We start from the raw sequence: 19,894 nt of genomic DNA on the forward strand, positions 1-19,894 counted from the left end.
GCAGGGCAGAGTCTGTTAGGGCTGCACTTTGTAAGCTTTCACTTTCAAATGGTGGAAGGAGTCAGCACAGGATTCTTCTGTCTGAGAGTGCTGAGTGCCCCAGGTCCCTGTTTCAGCTGAGGCCTCTGCAACCTGTGCCAGGCTGTGCTTCTCCACTCTCCTGGAACCAGTTGCCTCTCAGACAAGAGGATCGTGTGGTACCAATGTTAGATCTGGAGCAGGGTTTGGGGCTTGAGCAGTGAACCGCGTGTGCAATCTCTGAGAACAGATTTGGGGCTGGCTGAGGTCTCACAGTACTGAGTTAGAGACGCTCCAGAAGTCCCAGGTTTTCAAGCAGGTGAGTGGGTTCTGAAGACACTTGCTGGACAAGAAGAGGAAAGTGGGGAGCAGATGCTTGGGAGGAGGTCGCTGAGATACTGGGGGTGCTGAGAGACTGGGGCGAGTAATAATGAGGTTCTGAGATGACCCAGGACAACTACAGTGGGGACTCCACTTTACTCATTTACTTAATGACATTTCTGTAGCTTTACTAGGAACAGGCACTGTTCTAATGTGCACTGACTCTCCAAGAATACATTTATAGGATACTTCTTATACAGTGGGATGAGATCTTATTACTCTCTCCATATGGCAGATAGGACCTGGGGCAGAGCAGGTCAAGAAACTTGCCTCAGGTGACTCCCGCAGCAGGTGGCTTAGTATGAAGGAGACTGCTAAGGTCCACTGGCTGGACCACTGGCTTCCCCTCTCCCCCCTCAGGGTCAGCGGTTTGAAGCCCTTCTTCTTTTTTTTTTTTTTTTAAGATTTTATTTATTTATTTGACAGAGAGAGAGATCACAAGAAGGCAGAGAGGCAGGCAGAGAGAGAGGAGGAAGCAGGCTCCCTGCTGAGCAGAGAGTCCGATGCGGGGCTCCATCCCAGGACCCTGGGATCATGACCTGAGCCGAAGGCAGAGGCTTAACCCACTGAGCCACCCAGGCACCCCTGAAGCCCTTCTTTTTGACCAGGTCTCATTTTATCCTGTGCTTCCCACTGCTCTGCTGGGATCCTTTATCCTGAGGCCGAAATTCCTCAAATATAGAGAAGATGAGGATTAAAGGTTCATGGGGAATTGTCTGGCCTCAGCTATGAGCAAGTCCACGTCCTTGGTCCTCAGCAGAAAAGGGCTGCAGGAGGCAGGAGCTAAAATCAGGATGAACTCACCTATCAAAGGACCCCAGAACAACGTGCCTGTGGTAGGAGCCATAGTGTCCTTCAGGAGGACGCAGTCTGACTGTCAGGCTTCTCAGTCATTCCCTGGTCATAATTAGGGGGCAGCAGAAGAACAGCACACAGGAGCTGGTGTGTCCTTCATGGGGAGGGCCCTGAGTCTACGCCTTGTGTCCCTGGACCTCTGTGGTGGCCTGTGACTTACGCAGACATGGAAGAGGCCTCTGTGCTGAGGTGGGAAGGGTGTGGTCCTGTGGGCAGAGCAGGCTGGGAAAGTTTCCAAAGGGCTAGGCGGGGTATCTTGGCATGAGGATTGTGGGGCCCCCACCCATCAGCCTACTGAGCAGCAGGAAAGGCTGTGCTCTTGCTGGGGACTGTTGCAAGCCCTGAGCCCTTCTGTCTGCTCTGAGGCCCAGAGCTCTGGCCTGGCCCTGCTTCCTTTCTGGATGTGTCACCTGCCCCCTGCCCTGTGTCTCCCCAGGTCTGAGGAAATGGAGAATTGCTGCAGGGGCTCTTTGCTGTCCCAACTCTCCTCCCTGCTTCTCCTCTTCCAGCTGCCTGCTGGGGGCTCTGCAGGTGAGTGTGTCCCCTCCCCTGCCCCGTGTCTCCCTGGGGTTGGTGAGAGCCCCCGGAGTTCTGCTGGGGTCTCCATCAGGACAGATGGCTGTTGGTGGAGGCCCTGGCTCTGCACAGATTCTGGAGATGCCCCAACTGCTATTTGAAATTAAACACATAAGAGGAATCCCAGAACTGCAAAATAAGGGCAGGGGAGGCATAACAGTTTTCTAACGAGTTTATGTCTCTAAAGTAAAAAATGTGGATTTCACTATGAAAAGTATGAAAATAATTGTCTCTTTATTTTTTTGTTTCCTGGCTTTATTGGCTTTTTGTTTCCTAGCTTTACTGGTACTTCTATTTCACAAATATTTATAGGGTACTGAGTACATGTTAGGTGCTTCTCTGTGTACAAAGCAGCCAGTCTCTATCTTTACAGAGCTTAAATTCTGGCAGGGACAGTGAGTACTAAATACCACAACCCTGTACAGTCTATGTTTGTTAGAGGAGTGAAGAGCATAGGACAAGGACGTAGCCAGTTGGGGCAGTCAGGGCTGCAGGATGGCATGTGGGCAGGCAGCGGTGCTCCATAAGGTGGTCACTGTATATAGTGAGATGAGAACAAATACATGGAGGAGGTGGGAGGAGCCTATCTGGATCCCATGGGTAGGGGTTCTCCACAGTGAGGAGCAGCCAGACAAATCTCGAGGTGTTCCTAAGTGTTCAAGGAGCAGAAGAGGTGAGTGTTGGCCAGAGCAAAGTGAATGAGGGGGAGAGAAGCAGGAGTTGGGGATCAGAGAGCAGGGAGGGTCTTCCTTAATGGGCTTGGAATCACTTGGGCAACTGCAAAATCATTGAAGGGCTTTGGTAGAGGAGGGACATGATTTTGGTTCCAGATTTAAAGGTTTACAGACATTGCCTAGAGAGAGGATGTCACAGGGAGACTAGTAATTGTCATCCCCCAGGTGAGACAGATGGTGACTCAGCCAAATTTAAGTAGCACAGGAGCTGAGAAGTCAGTGTTTGGTTGTCAGGTGGGGTTTGTCCTGCAGAAGTGTCCTGCTGTGACATATGTACCAGGTCTCAGAACACCAAGGCCTACAAGAGGCTGGGGGCAGTGGGATGAACCCTCTCTGGGAACAGGTAGTGATTTGGGTCCTGTGAGCAGTGGAGTGAAGGCAGGTTTTACTGGAAGTAGCTGTGAGCTCTAGTTTCTAGCACACATAGAATTCAGCAGAGAACAAAGACATAGGCAGAAATAATAAATTTAGGAGCAGGTGTAGGAAGGTTTCAGGTGTGCTGCAATGAGTAGGATGTTACCACTAGGCCATAGTAGTGCTTTTTGGTGAGTTTTCAGACCTGTCCTAAGAGGAGACACGTTAGAGTTGTGGTTTTCAAGAGTGCCATCCCTGGGACATCAGTATCTGCTTCTCACCATCTCCTTAAAATGCACATTCTTGGACCCACTCCAGACCTACTGAACCAGGAGGCCTGGGGGTAGAGCCCACCAGTCTGTGTTTCACAGGCCTTCCTGGTGATTGTGATGCCTGTGGTAAGGTTGGACCTACTAAGTTAGAGAGTCCTTCATGGAAGGGCCTGGAGTCAGGAGCACAGGCTGTTGAGAGACTCTTTGACACCATTTGTGTGTTTTAAAGTTGTAGGATAAAATTGTTCCATCAGGAGATGTCACAGCTGAGACCCTTAGTTAGGGCCTCTTTCCTGACAGCAAGTTTCCTTCCCTGACCTGCATCTCTCCAGCTTTCTCACTCCTATGTCTGTGTCCACAGAGGAGTTTATGGTGATTGGCCCCTCCGAACCCATTGTGGCAGTGCTGGGTGGGGACATCATGCTGCCATGTCGTGTGTCCCCAGCCATGGATGTGCAGAATATGGAGCTGCGGTGGTTCCGCTCCAAGTTCTCAGAAGCAGTGCTCATCTATCAAAACCAGCGGGAGCAGAGAGAAGAGCAGTTGGCTCAGTACAGAGGGCGAACCTCACTGGTGAAGGATTTCCTCACCCAGGGGGAGGCTGCTGTGCGCATCCACAATGTCCAGGCTTTCGACAACGGGCTGTATACCTGCTTCTTCAGAATGGGAATATTCTATGAAGAGGCTGGTTTGGAACTGAAGGTGGCAGGTGGGTTGCTGATCTATATTTAGAGACCTGTAGTACTGGAATTCGGAGCCACCTCAGGGTCTAAGTTAATAGCCCTCAATTTATATAAGAGGGAAAGTGGGTCTTTCACTCTTCATTTATTCAGTTTAAATATATAGAACTCCTGGTACTTGATAGCTATGTTCTCTGCACCTGGGTATCTTGGTGTAACAAATAAAGGTCCCTGCCCTGTAGAGTTTATATTATACAGACAATAAATAACCAAATAGATAGGATATAGACAATGTTAGATGATGGTGAGTAGAGATTTAGCCAAATAAATATTTTAGGGGTGAGAGTTCCAAGCAGAAGAACCCCCATGTGAGACACCTGAGGGAGGAGTATGGCTGGTGAGTCTGGGTGGAGAGAGAGGCCACATGATTGGTGTGGAGGTGAATGGGAGGGTGGTGCGAAGTGACTATCTGGAATATGGAGGTGTTCCAGGTCCGGATGCACAGAGATGGGAATTATCAGGAGAAGCCCATGAGTAACGCATACTTGAGCAGATATTTGAGTGAAGCAGGCAGTGTTCTGAAATGGCCTTTTGGTTGATGGATCTGTGTGAGGCATACACAGCATAGTGATTGTGGTTCTAGCAGTCAACCGAATTGTTGCACCCTGATGGGTGCAGATGGTGGGATTGGGGAGGAGGTGGATAGGAGTTTTGTTTGTGGGGTAGTGTGGGGGTGGTAATACCAGACCATCAAAGGCTTTGTGTGCTCTTATGCCATTTAGATGCAGGGCTGAGGGAATTTTCAACAAAGCAGTGGAGCGAGGTGTGTGAGGGCAGGTTTGCTTTGGCAGCTGTAATGGAAGGTGTATGGAAGGTGAGCAAGATTGGAGGCCTGGATGTAGTTATGGGGTGAAGAGGATGGCCCCCTGCATTCAATTAGAGACAGTGTGGAGGGAAAGGAGCACTCAAGCATCAGAGAGGTTTGGAAAGTAGACCCAGTTGAGTGAGGAGATTTGGGGACAAGGGACTTCAGGTACTCACAGGTTTTTTTTTTTTTTTTTTTAAATTGGTTGTTTAGTGGTAGAAATATTGATTTTATGTGTAAGCTGCAGGTTGCTTCCATAATGCTGTGTAACACAGACATAGAAATCTCAGTGGTCTATAACACCAAACGTATTTAATCTGGCATTCAGGGAGTTCAGCTCAGCTGGGCTGTGTTTAGCCAAACCTATCTTAACAAGTTTTACTCATAAATCTTCAGTTATGTAGGGGAAATATAATTAAAAGCATAATCTTCCAACCCAGAATCTTGTCTCTAAGATAGTAGGAAGAAAGATCCTTTTTATTATTAAATTAGCATTAACTACAATGCACTGTGCATCACAGAGATTCTATCAAGATATGCAAAGACAGAAGAAATATCATCTTTTCCAAATGCAGACAGAACTCATTCCATACATGTTCTCAGGATCAACAATTATGATCCCTCAAGTAGGTGGGCTTGTCAGCACCATTTGTCCTAGATGGTGCACCTTATATTTGCTGGAAATTGGGTGAGCATGTAAGTTAGCTAATTGGCTTTATTCCCAGGAAAACCAAATTCTCCTACTGTAAAAATAAAAAAAAATAATTCCAGTGTAGTTAACATAGAGTGTTATATTCATTTCAGGTGTGCAATATAGTGAATCTACACTTTTACATATAGTCAGTGAATTTTCAACAGAAAAAAAAATATGCACCCATGAAACCAGAAAGGGGATCATTCGGAATATAAGGAGAGATGTAGAGTTTCCCAGACAAATAAAAGTTAAAGTAGTGTTTTTTTTTTTTTTTTTAACCAATTCTCCGATCAAGATGACAAGCTGTGATTTCACACGTGTATCATGGTGCCCACTGAGGTTAGGCTCCTACCCTGGCAGAGAAGGGTGAGAGAGGGCTTCTGTCTTCCTGAGAAGTTCAAAGAGAGGGTTCCCAGGTCCTTTAGAAACACATTCTTAGGTTATGGAGCTGGCAAAGGCCTATTTTTTTCTTTTTAAAGTATTTATATACATTTCAAAGAGGAGAGAAGACACCCAGAAACAAAAATTTCCTCAAGTAAATGCTATAAGAAAAGGATGGGAAGGGGCTCTCTTTCCCTATTTTCAGCAGGGATAATAAAATCTTACTTTTAATATATTTTGTCCTGACAGTGGACCTTGGCTGGGTTTGCTCAGCTGGTGTTGTCCAGGTGGCTATTTGTTGATCTAGGACAGCTTCAGCTGGAAATGCTGCACTAGCCTAAAGATGTATGTCCTGTGGCAGAGGACAAGGCAATGGTGGAAGCTGTTTCCAACCTCTGCTAGAGTCACATTCCCTGAACTCTCAGTGGCTCAGTCAAGTCACAGGATGGAGCCCAGAAGCAGAGTGTGAAGGCATTAACAGTAGGTGGCAGAGGGCTGGTTGGATGTAAAGAAGAAGGAAAGATTGGGTGTATTTTCATCATTATCCTCAGAGATGGGGCCAAACATGAATTAGTTCAGGATTTGAGTCTGAAGCATCTGTGAGGAATCCTGGCACAGCTAAACCAGAGATGTGGACATTAGGGAGCGAGCTCAGGAGGCATGTAGGTTGGTGGAAGTGATGACCGAGTGGCAGTGGGTGTGCCCGCAAATGCTCTGGAGAGTGTGTGAGTTGAGAAGAGCAGAGAAGGATGGATCCTGGAACCAGATTCCTCCTTCTGTTCCTCTGGGTGATGGAATTCCCACCCTCATGGCTGGGGAGAAGAGCCTGCTCTCTGGGCCTGCCACAGGTCTCCATGATCCTTCCTTCTGTTCTCCATGGCAGGACCCCTTACATTAATCCTTGTAGGGACCACTCCCCCCAAGGAGCCCCTAAAATGCAATGCTGTACAGGAAGGTTATGCTGGAATCCCTGGACTCTGGGTGGCCTCCCTGTGCTCTCCAGCTTCTCTCTTTAGGTGTGGGCTCTGCTCCTCAAGTGCACATCACAGGGCCAGAGGAGGATGGGGTCCGAGTTGTGTGCATGGCCTTAGGGTGGTTCCCAAAACCCCAAGTGCAATGGAGAGCTCTAAGTGGAGAGAAGTTCCTGACGTTCTCTGAGACCCAAGCCCAAGATGCTGAAGGGTTGTTCACCATAAATGCAACTCTTGTGGTGAGGGACCCCTCTTCAGGGAATGTGACCTGCTCAGTCCTCAACCCCATCTTGGGCCAGGAGAAGGCAATGGCCATTTTCATCCCAGGTCAGTACTACTTCCCACTCCTAGAGGGTGGGATGATCTGGTTGGGGGTCCCTGTGTGTGCTGGGCTGGGCCGTCCTGAGCAGTGCCCCGATGGGGTGTCTGGCTGGGCACAGAACCCTTCTTCCCTCGGAGTTCTCCCTGGAAGCTGGCTTTCATGGTGATCCTGACTGTGCTGATGCTCCTACTCCTTGGGGCTGTCTTCTACATCATGAGAGAACATACTGCAAAGCTCCAGGAGATGCAGGAATGGGAGAAACTGCACAGAGACAAGAAGGAGGACCAGCGGATAAAGGAGGAGGCACTGAAGGCCAGAGGTAAGGCAGGACAGGGCCATGGCAGACAAGTGTGGAAGCTGGTGTAGAGGAAAAGTGGACAGTAGGCCCTTGGCCAGGAGCAGGGGGGCTGAGGAGGACCAGAGAGGACAGGTGCGGCTGTGGAGGCACGAGGGGTCTGGTGTTAGATCTTCATGGAGACATATAGATGCTCTTGTGGGTTTTCCAGGTGCAGTTTTTGCTGCTGTTAGTGATGGGAGTTTATGTGTATTTTTCACTTTTTTTTTTTTAGATGAACTCCAAGCAGATCTTGGTATGTTGTGTCTTTTTCCCAGAAGTTTCTGTGTTATGTTTGTAGGACACATTCTTGATCTTAGCTCACCTGTTTCCTGTGTTGCCTTTCAGACTGGAGGAAATCTGTTTACCTGGCCTGTGAGTGACTACCCGGATATCCTTGGGTCTCTTGCCCCCTAAGCCATAGTGTCCCCTCTCTGTTTCATGCAGAGACATGAGGACATGTCCTTGGTGCAGAAGTGGAAACTGGTGGGAGGCAGAGCTTGCTTCATGGGCTTTCCCCATCTGGGCTATTGTTTCGCACATGGTGTTTTGAAACCTGGAATGATGGTGGCACTGGAGTCTGTCGTGCATCTTGGGTTGATCTATTCACCACCTTTGCAGCTCTTAGTTTTCAATGCAACTGGTTCTCAGTCAACCTGAATACTCTGGAATATTTTAGAGAAACTATATAAAGAAATGGGGGTCGTTAAATTCAGGATTGTGATCCCTCCACATAACACCATCGTGGGAGAGTCTTTTCTCTCCAGTTCCTGGAGGTACTGATCACAAAGTGTTGGGTAGAGGACTGGGAAGAGCTTGGCTGGGCATGTCATGGGATAAGTTGTTACTGGTCCAGTGATGTGTTTTCTGAGAACGTCTGGCCACTTTTACCCTAGAGCTCACCTAACATCCTGGTCCTTATTTCATCTCCCCTTTCTGTTATTTCCCATATCTCTCTTTCCTGGAAATCATTGGATGTAATAATGATTTCTTACATTCATGGAATAATGTATACTTTATTCCCTAAAATATTTTCATACATTGTATAATTTTTGACCTTTAAACCAAATTGAAAGCAGATGGAATAATAATTTTGCTTGTTTTTCTTTCCATGTGAAACTTTCTTTATTTTGGGATGCAATTGATTTGGGATTCATTTCAGAAAAATTCTGTGGATGAAATTAGTTAGTATTATGTATTTTCTTTTGGTAATAAAGAATGGTTGGACATGGTGTATTGTTCTTTTAAGGAATACTATTTTTTTTATCAAAATGTATTTGAAATGCACGTTTTGACTTACTGTTGAATCCTACTGCACCCCATAAAAAAGAGAAGAAACAGATTTAGATGTTGACTGTATTTATGCTAAGTCCCTCCCACACTGCTACCAATTTTTTATAAACATGAAATTTCTTTAGAGATTAAAATTCTTCTCCACTGACCCTAGGAGATTTACCTGACTCTGATGGGTTCAGTGTTTCCACAGAAGTTGTGTCTCTTCTATTGTTCATAAAATCAAATGCATATAGATAACTGAACTTGTGCATAAAATTGAACGAATAACTTAAGAGTTTTTCCACCTTAGAGATTCTTAATGTTATAATCAACCATTCAGTTCTATGTTATTTTCATTTGTCTCTTTGGACTCTATTGAATTTATTTGTTTATTTTTTAAAATTTTGTCTCTTCTGGTTAAAATTGTTTTTCTTGGTTGACTCTTAAGACTACTTGTCTGTAGGAGAATAGAAGTTTAATAGTTAAAAGTGATTTTGATTTTTAATTTACCTCTTATTTTGATGTTTTTACTCTTCAACTACATGTATCTTTTATTTTTTTTAATTTATTTTCAGTGTTCCAAAATTCATTGTTTATGCAGCATGCCCAGTGCTCCATGTAATATGTTCCTTCCTTAGTACCCACTACCAGGCTCACACAACCTCCCACTCCTCTCCCCTCCAAAACCCTCAGTTTGTTTCTCAGAGTTTGTATTTTAATGTTGTGGTTTTTAACACTCAGGACGCTAACTTGGCAAAGGTCACACAGCTATAACTGGCAGGCATGGAACTCAGCCTGCAATGCTGGCTCTCTGACCTGTGGTCCAGGGAATTTCCCTGAACATCCTATTGTCTGCCCATGTCAGGAGGGTATCTCCTCTCTAGCATCTTTCCTTACTTTGTTATAGTGTTACCTGTAGCACAGAAAGGAGTCAAGTGCCAGTAGATCAATAATATGCAGACTTGTTCTGGCCCATGTCTCACCACGGTGTCTTCCCTTTCAGCCCTGAAGAAGGCAAAACTGTATGCAGGTAAGTGACTCAGTTTCCCGTGGCTTTACCTTCCCAGCCTCCACTGTGACACCTTCTCTGTCATTGGACCTCACATCAGGATGGGGTTGGTGTCTCTGATCTCCTTGTTATGTTTGTTGTATTCTGAAGACTGCAAGGACTGTCCTTGGGAACACAGATCTGCCTCTATTCTGACCCATCCTCTACTGTAGGTTGCTGTGAGAATTAGCAACACCCTCTGAACACACCTTGTTCAACTGCTAGTTTGTTGGTACAGTGAGAACAGAGTGGTCATTTGTAAGGGCAGTTGGACCATGGCATTGACGGTGTACTTCAGAATTTGCTGTCTCTGGAAGATTTCAGAAATCAAGCTTGCCTGCTTAGGACTCAGGTCTTCCATAAAGGATCCTTTTTTTGAATCCATTTTACCCTGAAATTCCAATCTCTTTTTGGATCTTGCTTCGGTTTTCCTGTTTGTTTGTTTGTTTGTTTTGTTTTGTTTTGTTTTTGTTTTTGTTTTTTCTGTTTCTCTGGAATGATTGTCTTCATTTTGCTTCTGCATGCTCTGACTCCTTGTCCAAGCCATGGTTGTTTTGGAAGTAGTTATCTTTATGTCAGCTGTTCTGATTCTCAGATCCAGAGTCTCCAGGATGCTTAGGGAGTCCTGGTAGTGGGTTTGTGAGATACTGGCCATTATATACAAAATCTTATGTACATGTTTGTCTTATAGCATTAAGAAATTAATTTTTTAAAGGACAGTAACTTATAGGTGTTCAAACCATTATCTCTCTTTTTAGGAGAATTCTGGGTTTACCTGATGGGCTCAGTACTGGTTAGATTTATTAGGGGCAATGTGTGAGGATTGCAATAGGAGAGGCTCAGAGCAGTGAAAATTGTTTACCAGAGAAAATTTGGGAGTAAATCAGGGAAAGAAAAGCTGGTTGGAGAAGAGAGGAGGAGATGAGAAGGAAAGTAGAGAGCCTGTGATTCCTCTCAGAGACACTTTGGGTGGCTGAGAGTAGAAGAGACCCTTTGGGTGGCTTTGGGTAGGAGAGAGACCACAAATGACAGCCATGGTGGTTAGAGTGGGAAGTACACAAAGGACATGAAAGTTATTGGGTACACAAAAAGTAATAAACTCCTTGATACATGTTTGAGAGATTTCTGAAAAGACATATTTATTTTAAGGTGTTGGGAAGTAATTTTCTAACTGGGTTTGCTTCAGATAATGAGGCCATCTCACCCTTCCCATAGTAGCCGGCGGGAGGAGTATGATCCTAGGGTTGCTAATGCAATGAAAGGCTATCCAGAGCACCCTCTAGCACTGGGGTGGGTTATGAATCTAGGCCAATAATCCTTTGATTTGAGTCCATAATATGTGCCTTTTCTGTCCTGGCTGTTTCTACTTATGATGAGGGATAAAGCCTGTGAGAACGGAGAAGGGGGAGCCAGGGATGTAAGAGTCTATGGGGACCAGATGTGTGAGGAAAACTCTTTAGAGAGCCTCAATGAATCTTGAGACTTATCAGTTAAAAATGTGAATTAAATAGTCTTCTTTTAGCATCACCCCATTCTCTGCTGGATTGAAATGCCTGTGTTTTAAAGTATACCTTATATATGTTCTCTTTATTTTGTTAAGGACACCCTTACAGTAGAATCAACACTTTCACATTGGTGGGCTCATAATGTGATGTGAACAAATGTCTGATCTGATCTTATTCATGAAATTGGAGGAATAATTTCTAATGAACAGCTTGCTGTGGAAATGAGGTGAAGTATGCGCTTGGTCCACAGAAGTGCACAACATAGCTCTGGGTGCACTGTAGAGACTCAGAATGAAACACCAACTCCCTTTCTCCTCTTCCTTCTCCTCTGCTTGATTTCTTTTCTTTGCTAATCTTTGTCAGTTGTCATATAGAAATGTAGAGTTTGCTGTCAGCTAGTGTCTTAGTGAAGAATAAGTAAAGTTCTCTTTTCTCAAAATGTGACATGTCCACTCACTTCATGTGATCTGTTGGTATAAGCAAATCAACAGAGCTGGACATACTACTTTATCTGAATAAACCTGTGGGAGAATAGGGGTCCCATGTTGTTGGCAAATATTCAAGAACGTGTCCTGTTCTTACATTCTAATCTTCTAATTTTGTTCTGGAGTCTCTTTCCTATTGGAGGTAACAGCTTTACCATGCAGACTTTTCAGGGTCTTATGACAGATATACATTTGCTGTGATTAGTTAGTTTCCTTTCTTCTTCCCAAAGGGGAGTATGAAGGTTGGAGGAGTTCGTACTTTGCATCACTGAGGGACAGGGTCCCTGTATTCTTCTCTTGCTCATTTCAGGACCTCACTTTATAGAGGGTAGATTGATATGGTCCTTAGGATAATTGGGTTTGAGGTTCCATCTAGGTTTATGGAGAAATTGTTATTCTACCCCTGCCCCATTCATATCTCCAGTTCCTAATCTTACATCTGTAAAGTCCTCTCTGCCAAAACATATTCACAGTTTCTGGGGTCTAGGACACAGCCATATTTGGGGGCTGATCGTGTGTGGTGTATCCTTGCTTTTGATCTCTCTAGGTGATTATAAGGAGAAGGAGATGACTAGACCCAGTGTTTTTGGGTTTCCCCTTACACACAGGGATGTTTTTCCTTGCAATACTCCATGATAAAGGGAAGCAAAGACATCACTTTCTTGCTTTGAACTTCTCTCTCTCCTTCCTTGAATCTTCCCTATTACCTCTTTTTTTTTTTTTAACGATTTTATTTATTTATTTGACAGAGAGAGATCACAAGTAGGCAGAGAGGCAGGCAGAGAGAGAGAGAGAGGAGGAAGCAAGCTCCCTGCTGAGCAGAGAGCCCGATGCGGGACTCCATTCCAGGACCCTGAGATCATGACCTGAGCTGAAGGCAGCGGCTTAACCCACTGAGCCACCCAGGCGCCCTCTCTATTACCTCTTGATGGGGCAAGATTTCTCTTGTGCCATGTCCTGCGTTCTCCTCACCTATGGCTGAGAGTTATCCTCCAAGTGCAGCTTGTATACAACTGGGTGCAGTTGTATTGCCCCTACCATGGTTTTGAGTCAACTGGCAAGTTCAGTTTAGCCTGTTCTTTATAAGTAAATGGAGACCTCAGAAATTTTGATCTCCTCAGTTCTTTCTCAAAAGAAAATCTAGTTTTCAGGACGGATGTGTGACTAGGGATTGAGAAAGCTTACTTTGATAATGAAATCTGTGCAAAAAGCCTTCTTTTTAGGTAAGTTCCCAGTCCCTCAGTGGTGTTAAGCTTTATGGCTTGGGTTTCATGGGAACAGTGTAGCACGATGGCTGTGGGTGTATAAGAGAGAATGTGTGCATGTTTGTGTGTGTCAGAGAGGACAGAGAGAGACAGATAGAGTGTGTGTGAGAGAGAACTAATGTGAATGAAAAATAAATTCAGCAGATGCATGCTTCCAAAACATTTCCCCTTATAACCCTTGGTTTAGTGTATTTCAGAGATAGGTATCAACTCTGGTCTGTACAGTCTCCTCAAGTCTCTGATTTGTTGTTCACATTTGTGCAATGTGGTTTTCTTGTAGATTGGCGGAAGGAGAAGTTCCAGACCTGTGAGTTACTTCTGTCGTTTGGGTGCTCCTACTGTTATCCCATGGCTTCTGACATCTCCTTCAGCTTGCTGTGGTGATACAGATGCTGGCATCATCAATGGTGGTGGGGTGGGATGAGGCGGTGAAAGTCATGTAGCTGAGATTACTTGGTGTGACTGATACTGGATATAAATGAGTATTCTTTAGTGCTGGAGTCCTGTCTGGCCCTCAAGTGCCCTGTGACATGTCTAACCCCCAGATCAGTCTTATGCTTATTTCTTCCAGTTAGAGGCTGTGTGCTTGAGCCAAAAGGCTCTCATCTCATGAGGTTTAGCCCTCCCTGCATGCAGCTAGGTGTCTGGGGGTGGGGTGGTGGTTGTGTGCCTTATTATGTGGTAGGACAAGTCCTTGAATAATTGGTAACTGTCTCTGCAGTGACTGTCAGTCTGGATCCAGAGTCTGCCCATTCCATCCTTGCTCTCTCTGATGACAAGACTAGTGTGACCTTTAAAGACTCATGCAAGGGCTCAGAAGATGGAGTCTATAGTGTCTTGGGTCATGAAGGAATCACATCAGGGTGCTGTTACTGGGAGGTGGAGATCAAGAATGCAGAAAGAAGTGAGTGGGCCCTGGGGGTCTGTAGGAGAGATGTGGAGAGGAAAGGCTGGTACCAGGAATCCCCAGAAAAGGGGTTCTGGGTTGTGGCGATGTATGATAATATATTCGGTTCCCTCCCTGCTAATGGAGAACACATTGTGCCAATTCCCCAGAGGGTAGGTGTTTTCCTGGACCTGAAGGAAGGGGATGTCTCATTCTACAACATGACTGATGGTTCCCACCTTTTCTCCTTCCCTCTTGCTTCCGCCTCTGGGACTCTGCTTCCATACTTCAGGTTGAGGTCAGGAAATGTATCCCTGACCATCTGCTCTGGGGTGGGTGGGCCTGTGCAGACCCCTTTACCCTTTAACAACCTTCCTTGTTCTTCAGAGGAACCTGGGAGCCTCCCAGGGCAGGGGTTCAGTTCAGGCTGTGGTGTTGATGGTGATTTCCCAGGGGCTGAATCTCCATTACTCCCCTGTGGTCCTGAAGCTATGTCCCCTTAATGCTCTAACACCAGATTCCTCATGGTGGCTCCTCCTGGAGCTGCAGAGCCCCAGGGGTAATAGCCTCTGAAGCTAGTCCTGAATGACTGGGTCTCTTGCCCTTCTTTTCTGGGTATAGACTGCTGGGGTGAGGTTATGAGAATAGTTGGTTCATGCCTTATGCTCAGGTATTAGAAGATAAATGTTGACTTTTTCAGCTGTAATGGGGTTGGCTTAATTTTGTTATTCGAAGTCATGTTTCTTTTGATCATGAACATTACTTCATGGAATCTTTATATTGTTTTGGTATGAAATGAAATGAGGTCTTAATTATTCTGAATAATTAAATGGTGTTTATTTTATATAGTTTGAGTTGTGCAGATGAAACCAGAGGCTACAGGTGGGTTACCTGCTCTATTTAGGAAATGTGCACTCTGACTAAAAAACATTGTCCATCTGAACATTTCTGAAGAAATGTATAGACTTGAAGAAGAGTGGAGTATAATATTCTATTTTACAGGCTTCCTATTCTGGAATGGATGAGACATACTTATCTTAATGAAATTTAGTAAATATTTGTTTCTTTCTGAAATACTGATGCTACATTAATTCAGGGAATAAAAAAATGAGAGTTTGCTTTTCCTTGTGAGTCAACAGCAGTTGGAAAGAACAGAACTGCTACCAGAATAAAGAGTTAAATGAAGATGAATGTTTTCAGATCCTGGGTGAATTGCAGAAAGCTTTGACCATGAGCACAGTTCCAGGATCTATGTACGGCTTCACAGTCCAATTGTAAAGGTGGATGGAACCCACAGGAAACAGAAGGAAGCCAGACTCTTGAGGACTCAGACCTTGATGAATAAAGGTTTGTTGGCTCCTGAAGTAGAGAACGCTGACTTGTTGTGGTTCTGGGAGAGATGAGAAGACACGGAATTGGAAGTGGAAGAAGGAGGTCACAGATCTCAGTTCCTGCCTGTGACCAAAAATAGGAAAAGGACTGGAGTCCCTTTGCATATTTTTCTTTGTCATGTAGATGTGTCATTTGTATTAATTATCTATTTTCTTTCTCCCTTCTTACCAGTGTGATTTTATGCCAGTTGTCCCTGGTAATATTTCAAAAGTAGTCTCTAGGTAACAGAGGAGTTAAATGAGTGTAGCTGGACTTAAGGAATCAATATAATTGATTCAATGCCTGAGACTGCCTGTTTATTCCACTTTGGGGAAAGACTGAGAACTTTTAAACTTTTAAGTATAGCCCTGTAGATGGGTGAAAATGTGGAGTTGTTGTGTTGTTATATAGAAGTTCCAATGTGAGTAAATGGTTTATGTGGAAGTTGAGGAACTGAAAGTGTGAAATCTGCTCCTTTTCAATTCATTGTCTTTTGATTCAAATCTACCTTGTATGTGCCCTACTTGTTGATACTGGATGTCATAAATGTTTCATTTTTGCCATGTGGCACATTTGGCACCGCCTTTGTCAATTAGTGCACTGTTGGGTTTGGCCATCAAACCCTGAGATGGTGAATTAAAAGACTCCTCCAGACACCTTCATAGGAGAAAGGAGAGGCCTGGGGACCAGACACTCTAGAGGCAAAAGGCCTCCAGGCAAGCTTTTTCTCCAGTTTCATTGGGGTCATATCAATACAGAACGTGCAAGCACAAAGCAAGGAGGAATGTGTAGCCTTAATGGTCAGGACAGTAATATATGGGACAGCGTGTGGTAAGAGCAAAGAGGCTAGGAGTTCATGAAGTACATGAGCACCACATGTGTCTGTTTTTTCTTGAAAATTAAACATTTACTTTCTAGATGAGAGCCTTGAGCCACAGTAAGAATGTGGCCACTTTCAGTCAAGAAATTTCAATGGAGGCATAAATTTCTGGGCATTCCTCCTTTGTTTTTCAATTAGTTTCATCCAGGGAGGCATATGCAAGTCAGATTTTGTTTATGCAGGCACTGAATTTCTACATAGCAACAGAGGGAACACAGCAAGACATAGCAGGAGAAAAACCTTTTTTCTTTTCGTGTTTTTAACTTAATTTAATTTTTTAAAGATTTTATTTATTTGTTAGAGAGAGAGAGAGAGATAGTGAGCAAGAGCATACACAAGCAGGCACAGTGGCAGGCAGAGGCTGAGAGAGAAGCAGGCTCCCTGTGGAGCAAGGAGCCTGATGCAGGACTCTATCCCAGGATGCTGGGATCATGGCCTGAGCCGAAGGCAGTGGCTTAACAGACTGAGCCACCCAGGAATCCCTCTTTTCGTGTTTTAAAAAAAATTATTTATTTATTTATTTATTTGTCAGAGAGAGATTGAATAAGCACAAGCAGGGAGATTGGCAGGCAGAGAGAGAAGCAGACTCCCTGCTGAGCAGAGAACCCAAAGCAAGACTCCATCCCCAGATTCTGGGATCATGTCCTGAGCTGAAGGAAGACATTTAACTGAGTGAGCCACCTAGGTGTCCCACTTTTGGTGTTGTTTCCCCCTTGACCTTATGATGCTACTGAGAGTGGCCGGAGAAGACTTAGTTTCCCTTGCCTTTGGGTGAATGAGTATGGCATTGTAGCAGGTTGTGTACCAGAGCGCTGCCTCCCAGGGAATCTTGTCAGTTCTCTAGTGAGAGTTTTCCTACCCAGCAGGCTTGGTCTGCAGCATGTTGGTGGATTTCTTTCCTCCCTGGGGACTCTGGTCCCACCTTGTCCAATAAACAGAATGTCAGTCTTATTCTTTCAAATGTGTTCCATCTTTTGGATGCTCTACCTCAGCCCTAGACGTAAAGTCAGCTTCCTATATCTTCTCCTTCTGGTTTCCTTAGAGCTTCTTTTATCTCTTTCATAATTAAATACATCTTTCTTAATTCTTTATATCCAATTTTCCCTGTTAACAAGAGTGATGTGGTTTCTGCCTCCTGACTGTACACTGAGTGATACAAACATCTAAACTGAATTGTATGTTGGGGGAGGGCATTGCACTGCTCACAGGACATGGGAAAGGGTAGTAGAGGAATTTTCAAATTTATCAAAATATTTATCCCAACAATAAAGTTATAAATATACTCTTTGGTATCTTTGTATATTTTTAAAAATACTCTATGTGTTAATATATTATCTGACATGTTCATCTCCTCTTACAGTCTACCTTGTGGCTTTATGACACTGGATTCCTTTTAGATGGGCTATGGGTATGTTTCCTTTGAAATGGAGAGGAAACAAAGGTATGGATGTGATACGAATTATCCACACAAAAAAGAGGAATCTTTTGAAACTAGTGGACCAGCTGCCCATGTAATTCCAGAAAGAATGGTTAAAACCATCATTCATGGGAGAAGTGAGGTCAGCATCATGGCAGAATGAGTCCTTCAATTTGTCTCCCGCATTCTATGTAGTAGGATTCCAAAACCCAACAAAGGTTCCTCTGGACAGCACACGAGACACCAAAGAGATCCATCCATGTTTACATCCAAGAGGGTGTGGATTGGTCTTCAGGGAGACCAAAGCCCAGGCAGCTTGGTGGGGCCTGTTACCTTGGCTTTTACAGTGGTGGTAATGCTCACCTGTGACTCCTGGAGTCAAGAAGGTGGGGCTGGATAGGGGTGAGTGAAAGGCTACTTGTCCCTTTGGGCTATGATTGGAGGACCCCATAGCTGTGAAGAGCTATGTCCTCTGAGGTAGGACATCTGTGACCAGGAGAGGACTGTGGGGGAAAGGAAAAGGCAAGGGAAGGAAGGAGGCAGAGAAGAAGAAATACTTTATTCTCTGTCTGCCCTGAGAGTTCAGCAAGAGAGCTCCTAGCTCCGTGGGATTCATGAACTTGAGGATCCTCCTCCTGGAGTGTGGGGCATGCCCCAAACCCAATGGACTTAGTACATACTGGCCCCCCCAGAGTTGCCAGTGTCCTCTTTTTTTTTTTTTTTTTTCCCTTTGAGCCTGGTCTATACAGCCACCAGCCACCAGAGCTACTCTGGTAAGAGAAAGCAAAAACTTATGCTCTTCTGCCACCTGCTGTAATACTAAAGAAGGGCCTCTAACCTCCCACCCATGAACGTTAGAATCATAGTTAACAAATTTTTGCCTACATACAAAAGGTGTTGGCTACTTCAAACTATTTGGCAGAGAAAAATCTCATTAAAGAGCATGAAAAATCAGGGTAATATGGTTTTGCTAAAAAGAAATGACATTTCTCCAGCCACCAAGCCTACATTTACAGAAGACTGTGATCTAAGTAATAGAGAATTCAAAATAACGGTCAGAACAGAATTCAACAAGATACAAGAGAATCAGGCAATCCAATGAACTCAGTAAAAAAATGAATGGATATAAGGAGTACTTTACCCAAGAGACCAAATTTCTAAAAAAGCACCAAACAGAAATTTTGGAGCTGAACTCAGTAAATGAGATGAAGAATGCATTAGAAAGATTGGAAATAGAGCAGATCAGGTGAAAGGGAGAATACATGGTCTGAAAGGTGGAATCTAGACATGATTCAGGTGGAAGTGAAGAGAAGTAAGGTTTATTATTATTTTTTAAAATGAAGAAACCCTGGGGTGCCTGGCTGCTTCAGATAGTGGAGCATCTGATTATTGATCTTTGGGTTGTGATCCAAAGCCTTACATTGCATGTAGAGATTACTTAAAAGGAAAACAACTTAGAAAATGAAGAAATTCTGCAAGAGCTACCAGTTTCCATTAGGAAAGCCAATTAAGAATATTGGGTATATCAATAAGAGAAGAGAAGGAGAAGAGGGGCAGAGCTCTTATTACAAAAGTGTTGTCTCAGAACTTCCCAATCCTGGGGAAAGAACTGGACATAGAAGTCTGTGAATTTAATAGATAATCTTATTATCTCAATACAAAAATATCATCTCCAATACACTTTCCATTGACACTGTCAAATGTCAAAGATAAAGAAGGAATCTTGTAAGTATAAAAGAAAGTAATGTAAAATTAAGCCCCCATAGGAGAGATAATCAGCAGGTTTCTCAGTAGAAACTCTGTAGGCCAGGAGAGAGGAATGACATACTCATAGCATTAACAAATAAATATTGCCAGACAAGAAATCTGTATCCAGGATTTATCTTTCAGACATGAAGGAGAAATAAAGACTTTCCGACACAAAGAACACTTGAGGGAATTCCCCACTACCAGCCCTGCCTCCAAGACATATTGAGCAGAATTTTAATAGTGTAATGAAACAATGATGGTACAGAGACTCTGAGTAAGCTGGCAGACAGAGTGAGAAACTGTAAGCTTATTTTAGAATAAGGCATTAAACACTCAATGAAAACAGCAATGGCTAAAGTTATTAAAAATAACTAGAGCTACTACAGTTGGTAACAAACTATACCAGGAAAAGAGTTTGTGACAGCAAAAATGTAAAAGGGGAGGAGGAAAATGAGAACAGCCATGTAGGCAAATGAAGAAAAGTTGCTAACAGCAGGAGAAGCACCATTTAATCTATGAGACAGTTTATACAAACCTCAGGGTAAGACAAAACAATATCTAGAGCAGAGAGAACCT

At 44.1% G+C, this 19,894-nt stretch overlaps 1 protein-coding gene across 6 annotated transcripts; it reads left to right on the forward strand.

Annotated features, from left to right (window-relative positions):
- Nucleotides 1–28: 28 nt before the first annotated feature.
- Nucleotides 29–15,839, forward strand: LOC101686484 (butyrophilin-like protein 1). 6 transcript variants are annotated; one of them, XM_013050881.2, is made up of 10 exons: nt 29–337; nt 1,691–1,785; nt 3,552–3,899; nt 6,827–7,108; nt 7,222–7,422; nt 7,673–7,693; nt 7,786–7,812; nt 9,716–9,742; nt 13,296–13,322; nt 13,737–15,839. In XM_013050881.2, exons 2-10 carry the CDS (start codon nt 1,701–1,703, stop codon nt 14,402–14,404), a joined length of 1,686 nt encoding a protein of 561 aa, XP_012906335.2. In that variant the 5' UTR covers nt 29–337; nt 1,691–1,700; the 3' UTR covers nt 14,405–15,839. The 6 variants fall into 6 exon arrangements, with proteins under 6 accessions (XP_012906335.2, XP_012906336.2, XP_012906333.2 ...); XM_013050882.2 differs by having other exon boundaries at nt 3,636–3,899; XM_013050879.2 differs by lacking the exon at nt 29–337 and adding an exon at nt 1,309–1,443.
- Nucleotides 15,840–19,894: the final 4,055 nt, after the last annotated feature.

The sequence above is a fragment of the Mustela putorius genome, unplaced genomic scaffold, assembly GCF_011764305.1.
Source record: "Mustela putorius furo isolate JIRA1106 unplaced genomic scaffold, ASM1176430v1.1 tig00003929_pilon_pilon_pilon, whole genome shotgun sequence".
Taxonomy (NCBI): Eukaryota; Metazoa; Chordata; class Mammalia; order Carnivora; family Mustelidae; genus Mustela; species Mustela putorius.

Excerpts from the sequence above, each read along its gene's own strand:
- LOC101686484 (XM_013050877.2), top strand. The coding sequence starts at position 2,326 with ATGGCATGTGGGCAGGCAGCGGTGCTCCATAAGGTGGTCACTGTATAT. Across the intron at positions 7,109-7,221 it reads AATGGCCATTTTCATCCCAG|AACCCTTCTTCCCTCGGAGT; the intron begins GTCAGTACTACT and ends GGCTGGGCACAG. Across the intron at positions 7,694-7,785 it reads TGAACTCCAAGCAGATCTTG|ACTGGAGGAAATCTGTTTAC; the intron begins GTATGTTGTGTC and ends GTTGCCTTTCAG.